General features: G+C 42.2%; 1 protein-coding gene across 7 annotated transcripts in view; it reads right to left on the reverse strand.

The window, feature by feature from the left end:
* Positions 1-2,377: 2,377 nt before the first annotated feature.
* YWHAZ (tyrosine 3-monooxygenase/tryptophan 5-monooxygenase activation protein zeta) overlaps positions 2,378-22,361 on the reverse strand; it is a 75,904-nt gene continuing 55,920 nt past the window's right edge. For all 7 annotated transcript variants that reach the window (XM_030217374.1, XM_030217366.1, XM_030217407.1 and 4 more), the window contains exon 6: positions 2,378-3,437. In XM_030217374.1, coding sequence (XP_030073234.1) covers positions 3,378-3,437 — 60 coding nt within the window. In that variant the 3' untranslated portion in view covers positions 2,378-3,377. The remainder of the gene's footprint in view (positions 3,438-22,361) is intronic.

Genomic DNA, 22,361 nt, shown 5'->3' on the forward strand with positions numbered 1-22,361 from the left:
GATCATTAGCATGAATGTTAAAATCCACAAGTATGAGGGAAGGAGATGAAGGTTCAGGAAAGAAGGAAAGCCAGGCATCAAAGTCAGTGAGAAAGGAAGAAAGGGACTTATCAGGGGGTCAATAAATGACTGCTACTCGGAGAGGCAGAGGAGCAAATAGGTAGATGGAGTGGACTTCAAAGGCAGAAAAACAGCGAGACTGAGGTGGAAGAAGAGGTTGAAATCAGTAGCCCAACACCACCTCTGCGGCCAACCAGGCGAGGAGTATTGGAGAAAAGATAACCTCCATGGCATAAAGCCGCGACTGAAGCAGAGTCTTCAGGGTAAAGCCAAGTTTCAGTTAGGGCAAGCAGATGGAGAGTACGAGAGATAGAGGTCATGGATGTAGGAAAGTTTGTTATAGACAGAGCGGGCATTTCACTGAGCACAACAGAAAGGCAGGGAAGGAGGGGGGAGGAGAGGAACAGAAATTAGATTGGAGATATCACGGTGTGACCTGCACAAATAGGATGAGAGCTGATGTGGAGGACCAGGATTGGGATTAATGTCCCCAGCGGAGAGCAGGAGAAGGAGCAAGAGAGTACGAAGGGTAGGCGAGGTATGATGACAGCGACTAAGGCGAGATGTACTCAAAGGAGATGGATGAATGGAAGGAAGGAAGGAAATGTTGAAGGTTGAGAGCTGAGGAAGAGGAAAAAAGAGACGGTTAGATAAATACAGAGGGTGGACAATGTGTTCCTGCAGTGTACAGTGGTTTCAGATGGAGAAAGATTAGGAAGGGACAGTACCTAGAAGAAAAAAAAGTGTACTGGAGCCATAAGTAGTAACTGGGAGAAAATAAATGTAAAGAGAAAATGCCCCGGCGTGTGGCATCTAGAGCAGAGGCCCTGAGTGGACCTGGGAGTCATCCCGGAGAAGGCAGTAAGGATATGCAGATGAGCTGCAAGTCCTCCACAGCACCTGAGAGCTGGGCACCTCTCAGCCGAGGAAAGGCTTACCAGGGGTTAGGCCGAAGCCAGCATTCCTCCCCTGATCCTAGCCAAAATGCACATGGAAATCCTGGGCACCTGGAGCAAGGGCCCTGGGAAGATCAGGGTGAACCTGGGAGTCACCACAGATACAGCTGTGAGAATATGCAGAAGGGCTGCAAGTCCTCCACAGCACCTAGTGGGAGCGCTAGGCACCTAGAGCGGATCGGAATGGACCAAGGAGTCATCCCGAAGGCAGTAAGGATATGCAGATGAGCTGCAAGTCCTCCACAGCACTTGAGAGCCTCTAAGCCGAGGAAAGGCTTACCAGGGGTTAGGCCGAAGCCAGCATTCCTCCCCCCGAGGGTCACCTGAGGAACCCCTTTCATATGAGGAAAGGCTTGAGAGATTAAGGCTCTTCAGCTTGGAAAAGAGAAAGCTTGGGGTGGGGGAAGATATCAGAGGTCTACAATATCTTGAGTGGCATAGAACAGGTAAAAGTGAATCAATTTTCTATTCTTTCAAAAAGTACAAGGGTAAGGGGAAGGGAAATGGGACTTGATATACTGACATTGTTTTTTTTTTTTTGCAATTACATTCAAAGCGGTTTACATATATTAAGGTACTTATTTTGTACCAGGGGCAATGGAGGGTTAAATGACTTGCCCAGAGTCACAAGAAGCTGCAGTGGGAATTGAAGTCAGTTCCCCAGGATCAAAGTCCACTGCACTAACCACTAGGCTACTCCTCCACTCCAAAGAGTAAAGGACACTCAATGAAGTTACATGGTAATACGGAAATTTTCACACTAGTTAAGTTCTGGAACTCATTGCCGGAGGCTGTGGTAGCAGCAGTTGGAGTACCTAAATTTAAAAAAAGGTTTGGACAAGTTCATGGAGAAAAAGTCTATAGTCTGCTATTGAGATAGATGAGGAAGTCACTGCTTGTCCCTGGGATCAATAGCATGGGATGTTGCTACTATTTGAGATTCTCCCAGGTACTTGTGACCTGCATTGGCCACTTTTGGAAGCAGGCTACTCATTAGTCTGACCCAGTATGGCTATTCTTATGTTCTTTGCTACCATCCTGCTGTGTTGACAAAAGTACAGAGGAGGAACTCTGTGTGGATGGGAAGGACCACACCCAGAAAGCTTTCTGTTCTCTGGGAGGGCAGATACGGTGCCATCAGAGACGACACCCATGGGTATGGCCGATTACATCCTGCTCATCCATGGAGAAATAGTAATCTAATTACACTAAGCTGTACTCCTACTTTGAACATATTAATGTAAAGGTGGTTTATAAAATGACATTTGCAATTAATATTGAAATCGCTTCATCTATCCTGTTAAGTGTTTTAGTTAGACAATACTAGGAGCTGGACCATTAACACATATGGAAACAAGAAGTCCATTCATAAAACTTTTATTCCACTTACATCAACTTACACTTTTTTTAAATTTTTTTAAACAATTATGCTTGGATTGTTCATGAAAATTTAATAAAGACATTTAACAAAGCTAGCCATCATCTCAAATTACTTCCCTGTTATTTTTTGTTTTACAAGCCACATGCATGTTAAGCAAGTATCAAAAAAAAAAAAAAAAAAGTTAAAAATAAACCCCACAAAATGCAAAAAAAAAAAAAAAACCTAAAAAAAATTAAATACATGGGATTTCAATTTACTGTTCTGCTTGATATACAGTGAAATTGTATATCAAGCACTACTGCATCTGTACTAGTAACATTTGTTCTTAGGTGGTCTAAACCGTTTAAATACAAATATAGAATGAGTGTAGCTAACAAAAAACAAAAACAAAAAAGCAAAGAACAATTACAAATAATGGAATGCAAAGTTTATGCCCTTTTCCACACTAAAATGACCATATGATTAAAATTGGTCTAAAATGAGGAACATTGTGAAATTATAGATGTAGGCTGGTAGGCAATGAATTTCCATGGTATTCATAGGTATGGACTCTTTCCAACCACATTTGCTTTAGTTCAAAAGCAGCAGTGTGTGCCTATTGTGACAACCAATTTTCCCTTATGTTTTCCACTATTACACAAAAACACTGTACAGGCAGTTTTCTGCCTGGACAAACTGTTAACACTGGCCTTGTGGTAAGACACAATGTAGGGAAGTACTATGCCAAATATTTAAAATGTGTATAAATTCCACAACCAATGTAGGTCACCTTAGATGAAAAACAGATATTAAAACACCCAAATGTTAACTGGCTCTATTCCCCTATTAAACAGAAAACCACATGGGAATATAGAAATTTAATAGTAACAAAACCTATCAAATCGTAAACAAAAAAAAAAATAATAATAAATTTAGGACAATATGGATGACAAATTGTTTATTCTGTAACTAATAGAATGAGGCAGGCAAAAAAAGGCTGGTTAATTCTCTCCTCCTTCTCCTTCTCCGCATTCCTCTGTTTGGGTGTCTGATGTCCACAACTAAAAAAAAAAATTAAAAAAAATATTGGTTACTTAAGCAGTTTTCATATAGCCACACAATCTAAACCAGCTAGAACTTGCATGTTTGCATGAAAAGCAGAAAAGTCAATTGTTTTATTAGGTCAGAAACTTGAGAAAAAAAATTCTGTTTTAAAAATACCAGATGAAGGTCAAGTATATGATGCCGAAGGAACATACAACTCCAATGACAGCAGCTAAAAAAAGGTAGGCATGTGCAGTAGTTAAGATTCAATACCAGCATTAAAAGAAAAAATTATAAGACTGTGCAGCAGATTAAATAAGGTTGAGAGGTCAAAGTGCTCATTACTTGCAACCTTTTTTCCCCTGGTTTTGCAATACTGAACAGAATAGCATAATAGTATTTAGACAATAAAATTTAAACACACAAGGAATATTTGCAGGTGTCCTTTACTCATGCTAGCAAAATAACACCTACTGGAAACAAAAAATAGGCACACATCAATTTCGCCTGCAGTGGCATTATCAGATGCTTATCTCTGCTTAGCATTTACTATTTTCCTGAGTAGGTTAAGTAGACAAGGACAATGGTCTGTGGTATGTGCATCTGTGGTTGGATAACTGAAATCTTATTCAGGGGGGGGGGGGCACTTTGGAAGAAACTGTCAGAGTATATTTAGTAATAATTGTATGAATACTGTATGCAATATGGTAAATTTTGACAATTTGTCCTTGCATAAGCAGCAAAACCTTTTTTGCCCATAATTTCAAGAGTAAACATTTTCCAAATACATTATACATAATTTAAAACATCGGAACACTAAAGTTATCTATGTTAATATAAACACTAATTATTGTAAACAACATTTACCCTTCTATCTGCCTAGGACAAGACTAGAAATCTTCTGCATTAGAGAAATACATTAGTCAACATCATAAATCCTATTTGAGATAACCACCAATCCATGTAACAATAACACGGATAGATTTGCTCATTGATTCTTTGGTCTTGACTAACCAGTTGTCCAGAAAATGAAACATGTGCATCCCATAATCCACTAAGCATTGTGAAGACAGATGAAGAGGATGCTTTCCTATTATGAATTCAAAATACATAGGGATACATTAATTCAAGAGGATGCATTCACTCTTTAAATCTTGGATCAGCCATCTTTTTGATGGAAATAAAATTAAGGAGCTTAAGGAAGTTTGAGCCCTCAAATACTGAAAAAGTAAAACAAAGAAGTCTAACCAACTGTTGAGGTTGTGCAGAAGTTTCTCTGAAAGGACCACACTGAGTGGTGTAGAAGATGTGATTTATTGGACCTAGGAGCCTTTTGGACATAATACATCACATCTATCCTCTTATTCACAGAAGGGAGAGGGTATTTTCTGCTCCTCAGGACTTCTTGGGTGCCTGAACTGCTAGTTACAAGATCCCCTGTTGAGGAGAGTGGTGTTGCGAAACTGGAAGACATCAACGCGTGTCCTTGGCATATCTTGGCATTGCTTCTGCTACTCAAAATCTGTGGAGAGATTTTCCAAGGATGGCCTAACAAGTGGAGGGCAAAGAGAGTCTTGTTCAGAGGTCCATAAACCCATAATCATAACCTTACGTTTTTGAAAAAAAATGTACACTGATGAAATAAAATGAGTAAAGCATCTGTGTGCCAGTTATGGCTCAAGGTCTTCAGATAACAAACGGCAAGGGAAGGGGAAAGCCTAGATAGCAATTAACACAATAGGGAAATTTCCATCTGTGAAGATATTTGAGTAGTCTGCATTGCATGGGACACCAACAGACTGGATGGACCGTACAGGTCTTTCTCTGCCGTCATCTACTATGTTACTATAACATCCAAGTAATGCTGCTAGGTGCTTTCAAAAGGATTCAAACAGGATAAACTGCCATGTACTTTAATGGTATAGTTAATGCTTCAAAGCGAGACAAACTGGTCAATTGTTTCTTGAATTCTGTTCAGCTGCTCCAAAAATTAAATTTCACTGCTGACCCACCATAGGAAGAAAAGTGACTTCTTGAGTCATCCAAGATGATCAATGGCTGTGTTATAGACCCCTGGAGACCAGTACACATCTGCAGACATTGGATGTTAGGCAGACCTCTGTGGGGATGCATGGCAGTTGCTATCAGCTCCTTGCTCTATCATGTTATTTACATAGACCATTATCAATGCTTCTTGACTCTCAGATGCCCGACACCAGGAGTTTCTAACACTTATGGAGCCAAATCCCTTGCTTTCATTGGGTAAGTAGTGAGAAGAAAATCTCCCATGCTTCCTATGGATGCTTGACTAAGGAGTGCTGCTCACCTATTATCTATACACCACTAATACCTGATGCAGCTTCTTGCTGGCCTCCCACTTAGTCACCTCTCCCCCCTCCAGTCGGTTCAAAACTCTGCTGCCCGTCTCGTCTTCCGCCAGGGTCGCTTTACTCATACTACCCCTCTCCTCAAGACCCTTCACTGGCTCCCTATCCGTTTTCGCATCCTGTTCAAACTTCTACTAACCTATAAATGTACTCACTCTGCTGCTCCCCAGTATCTCTCCACACTCGTCCTTCCCTACACCCCTTCCCGTGCACTCCGCTCCATGGATAAATCCTTATCTGTTCCCTTCTCCACTACTGCCAACTCCAGACTTCGCGCCTTCTGTCTCGCTGCACCCTACGCCTGGAATAAACTTCCTGAGCCCCTACGTCTTGCCCCATCCTTGGCCACCTTTAAATCTAGACTGAAAGCCCACCTCTTTAACATTGCTTTTGACTCGTAACCACTCGCCTCCACCTACCCTCCTCTCTTCCTTCCTGTTCACATTAATTGATTTGATTACTTTATTTATTTTTTGTCTATTAGATTGTAAGCTCTTTGAGCAGGGACTGTCTTTCTTCTATGTTGTGCAGCGCTGCGTATGCCTTGTAGCGCTATAGAAATGCTAAATAGTAGTAGTAGTAGTAATGCTGCTGAATCAAAACTTAGAATTCACTCCAGCTGAATTATTTCAGAGCTTCAGATCCTGGAGGACATTTTTTGATGTCATACCCTAGATGCCATGCTAAGTACCTAGGCACTCCAAGCAGTTGTATGGATTAGTTACCAAACACCAAGGGCATTGAGCACACCTCTTGGAGCCACTTGCATGCTTCTCAGACAGACATCACCATAAACAGACATGCTGCAGTAATGAAAACGGTCATCTATATGGACTGATGTGCTTGATCTATCACAGTACCACAGCTACAGGGAAAGTATACTTCAAAGAACACAGAACACCCCACCATAAAAACATAGGATATCTAACTGGAAGAAACACTTTTTTTTTTTTTTTTGGGGGGGGGGGGGGGGGGGGGAAGAGAATTACAAATGTAGAAAACTAAATGTTGCTACAACCAGAAAGAAATGTGTTAGATACCATGGACAAAATCTGGAGATGGGGTCCTGTGTGATGTCAATGACAGGATCAACCTATATGAGCTCAAGTATAAGCAAAGCTTTCCAAGAAATATCTTTTTGGGGGTTTTGACAATGTTATGTGTACAAGTATGCTGGGCCCCCCATCATAAATGTACATTAAAAAAAAAACAAAAAAACTCAGAGATTAGGACACTCCTGGTTCTGACTGCACTGGAAAGCTAAGGAGGAGGGAGCAGCAGGGGGTGAATATGAAAGTGAAGGCAGAAGCTGTGTTCATATCGGGATCCTACAATTTAGGTTAAGTAATACACTATTTGCTTATTTACTGCTCAAATTTTATATACTTCTGTTCAGTCTATGTTGGGGTACCAGCCTACTACTACTACTTAACATTTCTAGAGCGCTACTAGGGTTACGCAGCGCTGTACAAATTAATTAAGGACGGTCCCTGCTCGGAAGAGCTTACAATCTAAAGGACGAAATGTCAAGTTGGGGTAGTTAAGTTTTCCTGATTAGGTGCCGAAGGCGACATTGAAGAGGTGGGCTTTGAGCATTGATTTGAAGATGGGTAAGGAGGGGGCACGGCGTATAGGCTCAGGGAGTTTGTTCCAGGCATGGGGTGAGGCAAGACAGAAGGGGCGGAGCCTGGAGTTGGTGGAGAAGGGTACTGAAAGGAGGGATTTGTCTTGAGAGCGGAGGTAGGGACGTAAGGGGAGATGAGGGTAGAGAGGTACGGAGGGGCCGCAGATCGAGTGCATTTGTAGGTGAGTAAGAGAAGCTTGAACTGTATGCGGTATCTGATTGGGAGCCAGTGGAGTGACTTGAGGAGAGGGGTGATATGAGTATATCGGTTAAGGCGGAAGATAAGACGTGCGGCAGAGTTCTGGATGGACTGAAGGGGGGATAGATGGCTACGTGGGAGGCCGGTCAGGAGTAGGTTGCAGTACCAGCCCTGAGTTTTCTTCCTTCACTTAGTTAATTTCATTTGTTTTGTTTGGATAAAGGCAACTTTTTGCCTCCCTGTATGCACTTTTCAAGCAAGCACTCTTTGCATGTGATCTGAGCTGGATCTACAACAAAAAAAGTCTCTAGGGATCTGCACCAATTGGATCAAAGGAAATCATGATCAGAAATAGCAAAATGAAACCATCACTATAATTTGTGAGTTGAAGTTCATATCTAACGTATCTCTAAATTTCTGATATCTTGCTGAATCTTCCTCCTCTGCATTAAAACTTCTGAATAATTTCACAGGCGTGAAATACAGCCATTTATGTCTCCAGTGAACAGAAGTGCCTGTTAAATATTAGATACTGGACTTTAAAAACTATTACACCTTGTTTCAAGATTTAAAAGTACAAAATATAGGTAGAATTAGCTGACTGCATATCATTTTAAACAAGAAGTCTTTATTGAAGCAAACAGAGCTCCTCTTCCTAGGAAGCTGATACTTCAAAAGGGACTCAGAATCTCATCAAGCACTGTCTGCATAATTAACACTCCACTGTTAATTGCTGCCAAAAGACAAACTGGCTTTTTGTTATAATGAACAGCTAGAGAGCTATGTAATCTTACCTACTTTAAGCAAGAATGTGCTTTGGTCTAGTAAACAAAAAATCTTCATACATCCCAGTAATCTGGGGAAGAAAAAAAAAAAGAGACTCCCTCATCCGCTCAGAAGACACAGAGGCAACACTTACCTAGCTATACCCACATGAATACCTGCCTACCACCATCAATATCCCCTAAAACTACAACCACAAACCAGTAATTAGGAACTTGGGCCTAGTAAATGCCAAATCAGCCAATAAAAAACATCCTATAATCCATGTCATCACTGAATACCACTTAGCATTTTGGGAATAACAGACCTGGCTGGATGAAAGCGGAGGATTACCCGAGTCAGAATGTCTCCTAATCCAACTGGGAGACAAGGAACCAATGTAGTTGCTTGTGGTCTACAGAGAACCTCATGACACCACATCAACTGTGGAAGAACTGCTGAATTTGGTGACTTGAGGTAACACTGAGCTACCCTAGGTTACTGATCATGGGATACTGAACTACACATCGAAACTCCAGACACCACTACTGCATCATTTCTTGATATGATAACAGCTGTAGGATTCATTCAGGTGATCAAATGTCCAACCCATGAAAAGGGCCATATGCTAGACTTGGTGTTCTGCAAAGGGGTAGACATCTCGGAACACAAGGCTGGTGGCATAGAGATAACACCCCTATCATGGATTGATCATTTACTAATCAAATTTTCTATTAAGGACTGAGATAATATTTAACCATCTCTGATCTCATATGTTCTATTACATATTGTGTTGACATTGTAAGTAGTATGATATGCCATACTTTGTATTGATATTTGAATATTTTTACTGCTGTAATTGCCTATTGCTCATTTTTGATCTATTCTTACTGTACACTGCCTTGAGTGAATTCCTTAAAAAAAGGTGGTAAATAAATCCTAATAATAAATAAAACAGATGGGCTCAATTCAAGTTTGGAAGGAAATCCGAGATTTGAGAAATCTGACTGCTGAAAACTTCCTAAAGGCCCTGTCCTACCCCCATGTGGATGAAAACAATGTCAGCAGGTGGATATCTGGAATGCATGCTTAGCAATGACAGAAAAAAAAACAGCCCCTCTAAAGAAAGTCCTATGCTCTACAAACAAGGGTTTCCCATGGTTCTCCCCAGCGCTATGGATCCTTAAGCGTCAAGGATGCCAACTTGAAAGAAAATGGTGAAAATCTCACTAGATGAAGACAGGCTCAACTATAAGAAACACACGGCAGGTACCACCAGGCCTTAACAGCCAAAAAACAATTTCTGAACACTTAGAACAAGCTGCAAATTCAACCAAACAGCTATCGAAAACAGTAAACAGCCTATTGCAAACCCCACAACATTTGTGTGCAGACACATTCCTGATGGTGGTTCCGCCATGTCCCACCACTATTAAGATTTAATGTGACTTTCAGGTACCGATGATTATTAATATTCTTAATTACTAGTTGGGTTGAGGTTTTAGTGGGGTTGGTAATTTTGATTTTATCTTGAGCAGGGTAACAGCTCCTGAAGATGCCATCTGGCGAAACACAGAACTGACGAGCTGTGGACTGGACTATATTGTGATGTTTGGAATGGACTTTGCATACATGTTCGCTGAATTATTGCATTAGCTTTTTGCTGATTTGAACATCAGTCGTATGATTATTTGCACCGTGAACAAGCACAAGGCGAACTGTTTGGCATCTTCTCGGATACTGTATTGAGAACTTCTATGTTATAATCACCATTGATCATTTACTGACTCAGCTTAAGGATTGATTTTTCTTACTAAAAGAAGTTCAGCTGTGTTTTCTATTGTAAATACTCCGCATTGGCAGATAAGTATCATCCACTTAAGGAATGAGTTTGTGATATAAGAAAATATATATTATACGGAGGGTAAAGTTCTCAATACTGTTGAGAAGGGCTGAATTTTGATGTGGTTTATACTGAAACAAATGTTTTCGATTTTCATATTTATATGGTGGATTGAATAAAAGTGTTCTTTAATAATGTTTAACAGTATTCTCATATTTTAATACTAAGGACAAGACAACTCCATGGTGAGGCAGAAGGGATGTGAAAATGTGTGTGTGACAAAAAGGCTTCAAAGGCCTATCTTGCCAGTTATTTACAACAATCTAGAAGTTTTCTGTGAAGCTTGAGGAACTCAGCCTTTTTAGGAAGAAGGAATTCTGCAAAGGAGAGAGTACTCTGTATTCGAGACTTTGTAGAATAATGCTGCTAATCTAATATACAATTGATTAGCACTGAAGCTTGAAATGTTCTGCCAAAAGAGTAAATGTTCTAGCTCTTCTACTTGGAGGGGCAGAAGCACGAAACCTCATACTGTATGTACGTTTTAAACCGGATTCCACAACTAAGGAATGATGGGTAAAAGTTTTTTTCAAACCCAGTGCATTTCTGTATGCTGTACATTGTATCCATTTTCTTTGGAGCAACTTGGAACTGTTAGTGGAGTTTCCCAGTTTTGATCAGAGTATTTTTCATAAGTAGAACAGTGATTCCTTCTCTAGAAGAAAAGACAATCTAGAACTTCAAAGAATTCTGAATGAGGTTCTTCCTCTGTTTCCTATTTGAAAGGTGTGGCTTGGGTCATCTCACAAAGCTAGGAAAGGAGTAGACGACTTACGTCTCTCAGGTAGCAGAGACGGATCAGATGGAATGCCATAGGACTCATTAGCTGAGAGGCCTTGTGGGTCCTGCTATGTCTCCCAGGAGAGGTCCGAGTCCGACTCTTCAAAGTACTGTTCTTGGGAAGTATGTGGAAGAGTGTGTCAACTAGAGCCAGATGAGTCCTTGAGGCTGGAGAAAATTCCTCTCCTGATATCTATGCATTCGTCTTGGGTTTGTGGTGCCCCCGACGGTCAACGCAGAGCAGGTGTGTAGGACCTCTCCTGTGACTTCTCTCCAGTGCATTGACAGGCTGAGCTGAGACTGGCACAAGCATTCTGTAAGCATGTATAGATTATGCACATAGTAGCACTGAGCACTCGTAAGCATAGCCTGGATTTCCTCTTATATAGTAGGCGCTAGTAGCAGATGATAGTAGTGTGAACGCAGCCTGAGTTATACTCCATGCAGAAATAGGAGATATCGAAGACCTTGAAGGCTCTCGATGGGAAAGAAGCTGGAGAGAGACTGGTCACTGTGGCATGGCTACTTCCCATGCATCACAGATGTCGATGCAGGGGAGGTGTTGGCAGAGTGCCTGGAGGAAGGAAAGGAAAGAGAAAGGGATTGGGTCTTGATATACCGCCTTTCTGTGGTTACAATCAAAGCGGTTTACATATTACATACAGGCACTTTGGAGGGTTTAAAGTGACTTGCCCAGAGTCACAAGAAGCTGCAGTGGGAATCGACCCAGTTCCCCATGTTCAAAGTCTGCTGCACTAACCACTAGGTGGTGCTTAGGTTTTTTTTTTTTTTTGTACTGCAGGTCCCTTGATGCACATGGCACAAACAAAGAGGATGTAGAGTCCTTACACAATCATGGTACTGAGTGTCTCAGACCATTTCGATGTTGATTTGGTGCACCTGATGTTGATGCAAACACCGATGCAGACTCCACGTTGAGTACCGAATCTCCTGCCATGCTCTATGTGGATACCAAGCCAAAATCTACATGCATAGAGACCACACTGTCTCAGTGCTCTGGACCTAAGCACTGAACATACCAGCTATGGGTGTCTGTGATGGTCTAACTGCATTGAGTACACTTCTTAAAGCCACTCTATATTCTTGATAACATGGAGGGAAAAATGGCTTACCTGAAAATGCTTGATGTTTCCCGGGCAAGAAAAGGGCTCCGAGAGCCCAAAGGCTGAAAGGAAAAAAAACAAAACAACCCCCCCCCCAAAAAAAAAAAAAAAAACAACAACAACAAAAAACCATGCTAGACTGCTAGTCCTGCACTTGAGTATCAGGCAGCAGGGCACTGCCTTAAAGTTTTAAAATGACATTGCACTATGACAGTGTCCACACTGGGCTCCATGGATGACATCACCCCACATGTGAAAATATTATGCCTTGTCTCAGAAAACCTGCTACTCCTAATACACAGAGACTTTGCTGTGTTATGAATGTAACTTGCCTTGAGCTATAACTGAAAGGCATGAATGAAATCCAGAACACCATCCCATTCCATGTTACTGTGAAAACCTCAAGGTGTTACGACTATGGACAATTTTTTTTTCAGCTTTCAAACAGCAGTCACCACTGTAACTTTCAGCTCTGGTCACTATTTTTTATATCTAAATACAAGAACTTTCTACAGTTCTACTGCTTAAGGCCTATTTAAAAATAAAACCTATGCAAAACCAGACTTGCTTAGTGAAAATTCATACTACACATTATGCTGTAGGACACTGTTTCCCCAAGTCTGGTCCTGGAGTACCCCTTGCAAGTCAGGTTTTCAGGATATCCACAATAAATATGTATGAAAGATTTGCATATAATGGACAGCGTATGCAAGTTTATGCATATTCATTATGGATATCCTGAAAATCTGACTGGCAACGGGTAGTCAGCACCAGACTTGGAAAACACTGCTGTAGGATACCTGAATAAAGTCTACAGTGTACTTTGTGTGTACAAGTCATACTGTCGGTAGAAAAAGCTCTAAAATGTATGTTAAAATAAAAATTACTTTAATAGGTGTCCGCATTACTGTGGAAAAAAGCGGGGTATAAATGTTCAAAAATAAATAAATAAGACAGCTGGATACCAGTCCCCTCATATAGGTGGCAATGAACAGAGTCCTAGGAACAACAGTAACTTACAAGCTTTTGGAGCTTTCGTGAGCATGAAGTCTCCCTCAAAAAAGCTGTGCTTAACAAGCCATTGTGTTTATGTTTTAAAAAAATGATCTGTTTACACATGGGCTCCAAAGTGGAATGGAGTTGGATTCCAAAGTTTAAAAGACTTCAAGAGATTGACCAAACACTGTTGCTAAACATCTCCATCTAAAACAATAATGGGATGTGAATATGGAGACTGATCTCAGATGGACATCAATGCTGACATGACCATCACTCACTATAACCCCCCCCCCCCCCGACATGCCATTTGATTCAAGTCTGCCTGAACAGAAGGAAATGTAATCTGATATCCCCAATTAGTGTGTTTAACTACAACACAGCTGGTCAACTGGGGACCATGAAACCAAAGCTGGGTGTACTTTAAGGTCTTCCATTTGCTCTGGGTGTAAGACTAAAGTCCTTTAGCAACTCAAGCTGTTTAAGGCTTGTCTGTCTTCATGGAAACAAGGTCTGATTGGCAAAACCAGATAAACTCCTCAGCCTCATGTCTTCCAAATCCCTTGGCTGATAATTCATCAGGAAATTGAAAGCATCAGTGGTTCAGCACAACACTCATTTCTGGATTCAGAGAGGTGGTGACAAGAAGGGGGTATAAAAAAAAATCCAAACGCCATGGACAGGGCATAGACAAGCAGATATAATCGCCATTTGTCTGTCTCTGAAAATCTTAGGTACCATGGATCTAGAGCTAGATAATTCTCCACAGCCCGAGAGAAAAGGAACCAAAAGAGCACTAACAGGGCAGAGACATACAAGTAGGAAGTTACACAAAGCATCAGGCTCTGCTGTATCATTTCTAGCCTAGCCTATCACTGGGAGTGGTGTGCTCATTGAGTGGTAAATCAAACTAAAGAAACGAAACCCTACACATTACACAATATAAGAGCAGTGGTCTTCACTATTTCTTTTTTTTAAGTCAGAGACACTCTGAATTCAAATGAATAGAGAGTTACCAAATATTTTCCTATGTGGAGCCATGAAACTGCTGACCGGTGGGTGTCAATGACATCCATCCCCAGCAGCCCAACTTCAAACATTTCATTGGGGTATCCAAGGAGGTGGGCATTCCCAAATGCATTCTGTTTACCAAGAAATACCATGCCCATTAAACATTCAGATCTCAAGCACCCCCCCACCCCAAAAAAAAAAAAAAATCTACTTCCTTCTTTCCGTTGCAAGCTTGGATAGAGAGGCAGGAAACACAGAATGATGGGAGCCAGCACAGAGATCTCCAGAGGCTGCCTTTGGCCCCTGGGCCTTGCATTGAAGAACACCGATAGAGAGACTACTAGTTGAATTTAGGTTCAAGGTTATTTATCAAACTAGTTACATATCTATATATATAAAACTCACCCTCAACGTTCTATTCTCTGATGTCACTGAAGCCAAGGTTCGTAAGTTCGTGGTGCTGAAGCCACAAAAATCACCCAGTCTCTGGGCCCCGTTATGACGTTGAGGGCGGAGCAATTCAGTCACATCGAAGATGAGCAGGGCGGTGCAATGGCGTCAGTGACAACGAAGGTGCATTGGGTGGTTGGGGGGGGGGGGGGGGGGGGGGGGGGGGGGAAGCCTTGCTAGCACCCGTTTCATTGGCTCCAGAAACGGGCCTTTTTTACTAGTACTAAAATAGTGAGAATAAAAGTACACACCAACTGTTGGGCCACAGAAGGATAAGAAGAAAAATTTGCCACGGAGACAAAAACATAGAAACCCCTTTTTCAGGTACATTAGAAGCAGAAAGACTGAGGGAATCCGTGGGACAGTTAGATCATGAAGGAGTTCCTAGCCCATTATAAACCATAAAGCTGTATGTCTCTGTTGATCACCCTCCCCTCACCTATCCACACCCACCCTTTTAGAATATCAATGATATGCTTTGATGTCCCCATGCATACTTCCTACCCACCCCCCTCCTCCCACCCTGTCAGACTGTCATAGTAATGCTTGAATGTTTTCACTTATATACACTGTCAGCTAGCACATTTGCTTATTTCCGATCTGAGGAAGAAGGGCAACCTTCGAAAGCTAATCAAGAAATGTATTAAGTTATGTCCAATAAAAAAGGTATCATCTTATTTTCTTTTCCATGTTTTATTTTGTTTGATTTCTAATGATAACCTTAAGAGTGGACTAACACGGCTACCACACTCCTCTATCATGAAGGAGCAAATGAGGCACTCAGGGAGGACAAGGCCTTAGCGGGAAGACTGAGTTCTTTGCTGCGGTCTACCTGCACCGGAAATGGTTTAAAGCTGATTATGAAGATGTACTAAGCCAAATTGAGAAAGAGTGATAAATCACCTGGACTAGACAGCAACACCCCAGAGTACTGAAAGAACTCAAAACATGACATTGCTGATCTGTAACTTGTTGTTAATCATCCGTAGTACCCAAAGATTGGAGGATAGCCAATGGCCAATTTTTTTTAAGGGTTCCAGGGGTGAACTGGGAAGTTAGAGCCTGACTTCAATGCCAGGGAAAATAGTGGAAACTATTAAAAAGAACAGTTATGGAACACAGACAAACATGGCTTAATGGGACAGAGTCAGAATGGGGAAGTCTTGCCTCACCAATTTGCTTCATTTCTTTGAAGGCGTAAACATATGGCTAAAGGTGAGCCAGTTGATATAGTGTAACTATATTTTCAGAAAGCTCTTGACAAAATTCCTTATGAAAATTAGAGTCATGTGATAGGAGGCAATGTCCTTCTGTGGATTAGGAATTGGATATTGGACAGAAAAACAAAGGGTAGGGTTAAATAGGTATTTTTCTCGATGGAGGAGGGTGAATATAGGAGTGCCGCAGGGATCTATACTGGGACAGGTGCTATTTAACATTTATAAATTACCTGCAAAATAGAATGATGAGTGAGGTAATTAAATTTGCAGATGAGAAAACTATTCAAAATTGTCAAAGCACATGCGGATTGTGAAAAGTTGCAGGAAGACCTTAGGAAACTGGGCATCCAAATGGCAGATGAAACTATGTGGACAAATGCAAGTGATGCACATGGGGAAGATTAATCTGAATCATGGTTAACTGATCCTAGGGTTTACCTTAGGAGTCAGCACTCAAGAAGGATCTATGTGCCATTGTAAACAATACGCTGAAATCTTCTGCCCAGTGTGTGGTGGCGGCCAAAAAAAGCAAACAGGATGCTAGGAATTATTAGGAAAGGGGTGAAAAATAGTACCAAGAATATTATAAAGGACTCTACTGCTCCATAGTGCAACATCACCTTCAGTATTGTGTTCAATTCTGGTCGCTATATCTCAAATAAATAAATATATTTTTTTTTAATTAGCAGAATTAGAAAAGGTTCAAAGAACAGCACCATAACATAAGAATATTCATACTAGTTCATAACAATGGTCCATCTAGTCCGGTTTCCTGTTTCCAACAGTGGCCAAGCCAGGTCACAAGTACCTGGCAGAAACCCAAATAGTGGCAACATTCCATGCCACCAATCCCAGGGCAAGCAGTAGCTTCCCCATGTGTCAATAGCTATGGACTTTTCCTCAAGGAATTTGTCCAAACCTTTTTTAAACCCAGATACACCACTGTTACTACAGCTTCCATACTACATCCTCCAAGAAAAGGTTCCAGAGTTTAACTGTGTTGAGTGGAAAAATATTTCCTCCTATTTAGTATTTCCATGTAAGTTGCTTGAGTGTCCACTAGTTTTTGCATTTTTGAAACGAGTAAAAATAAATATCGATGCACTTCTACACCACTCAGTATTTTGTAGACCTCGATCATCTCTCCTCTCATCTGTCCTGTTTCAAAAATCAAGAGCCCTAGCATTTCCTCACGAGAGGAGTTCCACCCCCTTTGACCAGAACTGAATGTACTAAAGGTGAGGTTGCACCATGGAGCAATACAAAGATATAGTATTTTTGGTCTTATTCACTATACCCTTCCTAATTCCTAGCATCCTGTTAGCTTTTTTGGCTGCCACTGCACACTGAGCAGAACATTTCAGTGTATTATATACACGCCACCTAGATCTTTTTCCTGGGTGCTGACTCCCAAAGGTGGACCCTAGCATCAGGTAACTTATGATTCAGATTATTCTTTCCAATGTGCATCACTTTGCATTTGTCCACATTAAATTTCATCTGCCATTTGGATGCCCAGTCTTCCAATTTCTTAAGGTCTTCCTGCAATTTTTCACAGTCCGCACATGTTTTAACAACCTTGAATAGTTTTGTCTCATCTGCAAATTTAATCACCTCACTCGTCGTTGCAATTTCCATATCATTTATTATTTTATTTATTTAAATTTGCTCACACCTTTTCAATAGTAGCTCAAGGTGAGTTACATTCAGGTACGCTGGATATTTTGTTAAATAGCACCGGTCCCAGTACTGATATCTATAGTCTTGCCCTACAGTCCTCCGCTCTACCAACTGAGCTATCGAAGGGGCATGATCCCGGCAGCACTCCTCCATTGAGAAAAGTGACCATTTCACCCTACCCTCTTCTGTTTTCTGTCCATTAACCAATTCCTAATCCACACCAGAACCTTGCCTCCTATCCCATGACTAATTTTCTCAGGAGTTGCTCATGAGGAACTGTCAAAAGCTTTCTGAAAGTCTAGATACTACCACACCTCAACTGGCTCACCTTTACCCACATGTTTATTCATGCCTTCAAAGATATGAAGCAAATTGGTGAGGCAGGACTTCCCTTAGGTGAACCCATGCCGACTGTCCCATTAAACAATGTTTATATGTTCTGTAATTGTGTTTTTTTTTTTTTACAGTAGTTTCCACTATTTTACCCAGCACACCCCTGGAACCCTTTTTAAAAAGTTGGAATTAAATTGGCAACCCTCCAATCTTCAGGTACTACGGACGACTTTAACAGGTTACATATTACTAACAGCAGATCAGCAATTTCATGCTTGAGTTCTTTGAATGCCCTCGGATATATGTCATCCGGTCCAGGTGATTTACTACTCTTTAAAATTGTCAATTTGGCTCAAGACATCTTCCAGGTTCACAGAGATTTCTTTGTTTCTCCGCATCATCACCCTTGAAAACCCATTTCCGGTACAGGCAGATCTCTTACATCTTCTTCCGTAAACACATAAGCAAAGAAATCAGTTTCTCCACTATGGCCTTATCCTCCTTCGTGATCTAACTGTCCCACGGATTCCCTTGCAGGCTTTCTGCTTCTGATGTACTTGACAAAGTTATTACTGTGAATTTTAGCCTCTGTGTCAAGTTTCTCTTCATATTCTCTTTTAGCCTTCTTTATCAGAGCTTTGATCTAACTTGCCAGCGTTTATGTTGCTTATTATTGTCTTTTTCCATTCTTTGAAGGACGTTTCTTTGGCTGAAATAGCCTCTTTCATTTTACCTTTTAACCATGCTGGCTCATTTTCTCTTCTTTACACCTCTTAATACTTGGAATGCATCTGGTCTGCACTTCCAAGATGGTATTTTTGAACAACGTCCATGCCCGATTTAGTGTCCTAACCTCTGCCAATCCTTTTAACTTCTTTTTAACCATTTTCCTCATTTTATTATAGTCACCCTTTCAAATATTAAATGCATAGACAGTAATTATCTTTGTGGCTTCATTCCAGATAGTAACAAACTTGATCATGTTCTGATCACTGTTTTCCAGGGGACCCAACACCGTTACTTCTAGTATTATTCCCTGCACGCCACCAAGGACTAGGTCTAAAATGGCTCTCCCTCTTGTTGGTTCCTGGACCAGTTGCTCCAAGCAGCAGTTGTTTATTACATCTAGAAATGTTATCTCCCTGGTGCTCCCTGATATAACATTTATGCAGTCAAAATATCAAGGTAATTAATCACCCATTTATTATGCTGTTGCCCAACTTGCCAGCTTTCCTAATTTCTGTAAACATTTCTTCGTCTGTTCTTTCTAGCATGGTGGACCGTAGGGCAGCCTTACAAGAATACTCCTTCCCTTCACACATGGAATTTCTATCCATAACTAGTAAAAAAGGCCCGTTTCTGACACAAATGAAACGGGCGCTAGCAAGGTTTTCCTTGGAGTGTGTATGTTTGGGAGAGTGTATGTGAGAGTGACTGTTTGAGAGTCAGAGTGAAAGTGTGAGTGTGTGAGAGAGAGAGTGAGTCTGGGTGTGAGTGTGTTTGTGAGAGAGTGTGTGTGAGAATGAGAGTGTGTGCAAGTGTGTATGTGAGACACAGTGTGAGAGAGAGTGTGTGTGTGGGCAAGAGAGAGAGTGTGTGTGAGACACAGATTCTCTGTGAGAGTGAGTGTATGACACCAAGCGAGTGTGAGAGTGACTGTGTGGCACATAGAGAGTGAATGTGATACTGTGTGAGACAGAGTGTGTGAGAGTGAGAGTCAGAAAGACATTGTATATGAGAGAGAGAGTGTGAGCCGTGCCCTCCCAATCCATGGCCATCTGTCCCCTGCCCCCTCCATTCATCCTTTTCCAGCAATTCCCCTCTGTCCCTGAGCCCTGCCCTCCCAATCCATGGCCATCCATGTTTGTCTGTCACCTGCCCCCTCCATTCATCCCTATCCAGCATTTCCCCTCTCTGCCTGAGGCCTGCCCTGCAATCCATATCCATCCATGCCCATCTGTCCCCTCCATTCATCCCTATGCAGCAATTCCCCTCTCCCTGAGTCCTGCCCTTCCAATCCATGCCCATCCATGCTCCTCTGTCACCTGGCCCCTCCATTTTTCCCTATCCAGCATTTCCCCTCTCTGCCTGAGGCCTGCTCTGCAATCCATATCCATCCATGCCCATCTGTCCCCTCCATTCATCCCTATCCAGCAATTCCCCTCTCCCTGAGTCCTGCCCTTCCAATCCATGCCCATCCATGCTCATCTGTCACCTGGCCCCTCCATTTTTCCCTATCCAGCATTTCCCCTCTCTGCCTGAGGCCTGCTCTGCAATCCATATCCATCTGTCCCCTCCATTCATCCCTATCCAGCAATTCCCCTCTCCCTGAGTCCTGCCCTTCCAATCCATGCCCATCCATGCTCCTCTGTCACCTGGCCCCTCCATTTTTTCCCTATCCAGCATTTCCCCTCTCTGCCTGAGGCCTGCTCTGCAATCCATATCCATCCATGCCCATCTGTCCCCTCCATTCATCCCTATCCAGCAATTCCCCTCTCCCTGAGTCCTGCCCTTCCAATCCATGCCCATCCATGCTCATCTGTCACCTGGCCCCTCCATTTTTCCCTATCCAGCAATTTCCCTCTCTCCCTGAGTCCTGCCCTCCCAATCCATGCCCATCCATGCTCCTCTGTCCCCTGCCCCCTCCATTCATCCATTTCCAGTAATTCCCCTCTCTCCCTGTGCCCTGCCCTCCTAATCCATACCCATCCATGCTCCTCTGTCCCCTGCCGCCTCCATTCATCCTTTTCCAGCAAGTCCCCTCTCGCCCTTCCATGCCCCCCCCCCCTCGCATCCATGCTACTCTCTCTCCCATGTCCCAGCCTGGCCCGCCCTCTTCTCCCCCCCCCCCTTCGCATCCATGCATCGTTTTGTTTTTTTTTTCTTCTTTTTCAATTTACCTCCGTGGCGTTTCCGGCAACGAAGCGTCAGGGAAGGAGGCAGCGCTCCCGACGTCTAGCTTTCCCTTCGCTGTGTTCCGCCTTCTTTTTTAAGGCGGAACACAGCGAAGGGAAGGCTAGACGTCGGGAGCGCCGCCTCCTTCCCTGACGCTTCGCTTCCGGATTTGTTTGTTTTGTCGCGAGGGTGGGGCAGAGACGGCTGGCTGGCTTGAAGGCTTCACACCACGAATCCACGAACCCTTCAGCCTCAGCCTGGGAGTGACGTCAGATGGCTTCAAGGCTTCAGGCTTCAAGGCTTCATAGAACGTTGTCCTCAGAACGTTGAGGGTGCGTTTTATTATATTAGATGATTCCACGCTGCTGCTTCAAGTGGAATGTTTATTTCATTTGACTCAATTCCTTCTAACTTATAGCGCAACCCCCCTCTCCAATTTAACCCTCTCAATCATTAACACAGTATCCCATTGATTGTCCTCTTTCCACCAAGTCTCTGAGATGCCCGTTATATCTACTTCATTTAGTGATACACACTCCATCTTATTTTTTAAGGTTTCTAGCATTTGTATTATGTTTTTTTCCTTGCATCTACAAGCTGTTTAGAAGTTGATGGGAATAATGTGCATCCTTTATCCTGTTTTCTCCACACCTGGCTTTTTTTCAGCTTTGTTGAAACCTCTCTACTGGGATTTCCCGAGTGTCCTGTTTCAATAGTATCCATCAAGTAAAATCCATACTGAACCATGCGCTCCTGGGCAATTGCTGGCTTTTCCCCCCATTATAGCTCTCTCTTTTTAAAAGCGCATTTCGGTTAAGGTGGAGTCCATCCTTTTGGAACACTTTCCCTCTTTCCAAGAATGTTGCCCAGTTTCTAACAAATTTAAATCCCTCAACCCTGTACCATCGTCTCAACCACATGATAAAGGGGATGGAACTGCTCTTATATGAGGAAAGGCTAAAGACATTAGGCTCTTCAGCTTGGAAAAGAGAAGGCTGAGATATGTTTGAGGTCTATAAAATCTGGAGTGGTACAGAACGGACAGAAGTGAATCAATTTTTCATTCTTTCAAAAAAGTGAAGAGCCCAGGGAACACTCAATGAAATTACATAGAAATACTCTCTGAAACTCATTGCCAGAGGATGTGGCAATGGTAGTTAGCTTATCTGGCTTAAAAAAAAAAAAAAAGGTTTGGACACGTTCCCGGAGGAAGAGTCCATACATAGTCTTATTGAGATGGACATGGGGTAGCCACTGCTTGCATCGAATGTTGCTACTAAATGGGTTTCTGCCAGGTACTTGTGACCTGGATTAGCCACCGTTGGAAGCAGGAAACTGAGCTAGATGGACCATTGTTCTGACCAATATGGCTATTCTTATAGGAAGCAGGTCATACCTATATAAGAGCCTGGATCACTTGGTAAATGCTTTATTTGCATACCTTGCCTCTGCTGTGTGCATACAGATAGCATGCACAGTGTGGAAATCCTAAAAACCCAACAGGTTGTAGCCTCGAAGTCTGAGTTTGGGGCCTCCTAATGTAAGAACATGGCTGACTGCTCCTAATTCTTTCAGAT

This window comes from Microcaecilia unicolor, chromosome 1, assembly GCF_901765095.1.
Source record: "Microcaecilia unicolor chromosome 1, aMicUni1.1, whole genome shotgun sequence".
NCBI classification, from domain to species: Eukaryota; Metazoa; Chordata; class Amphibia; order Gymnophiona; family Siphonopidae; genus Microcaecilia; species Microcaecilia unicolor.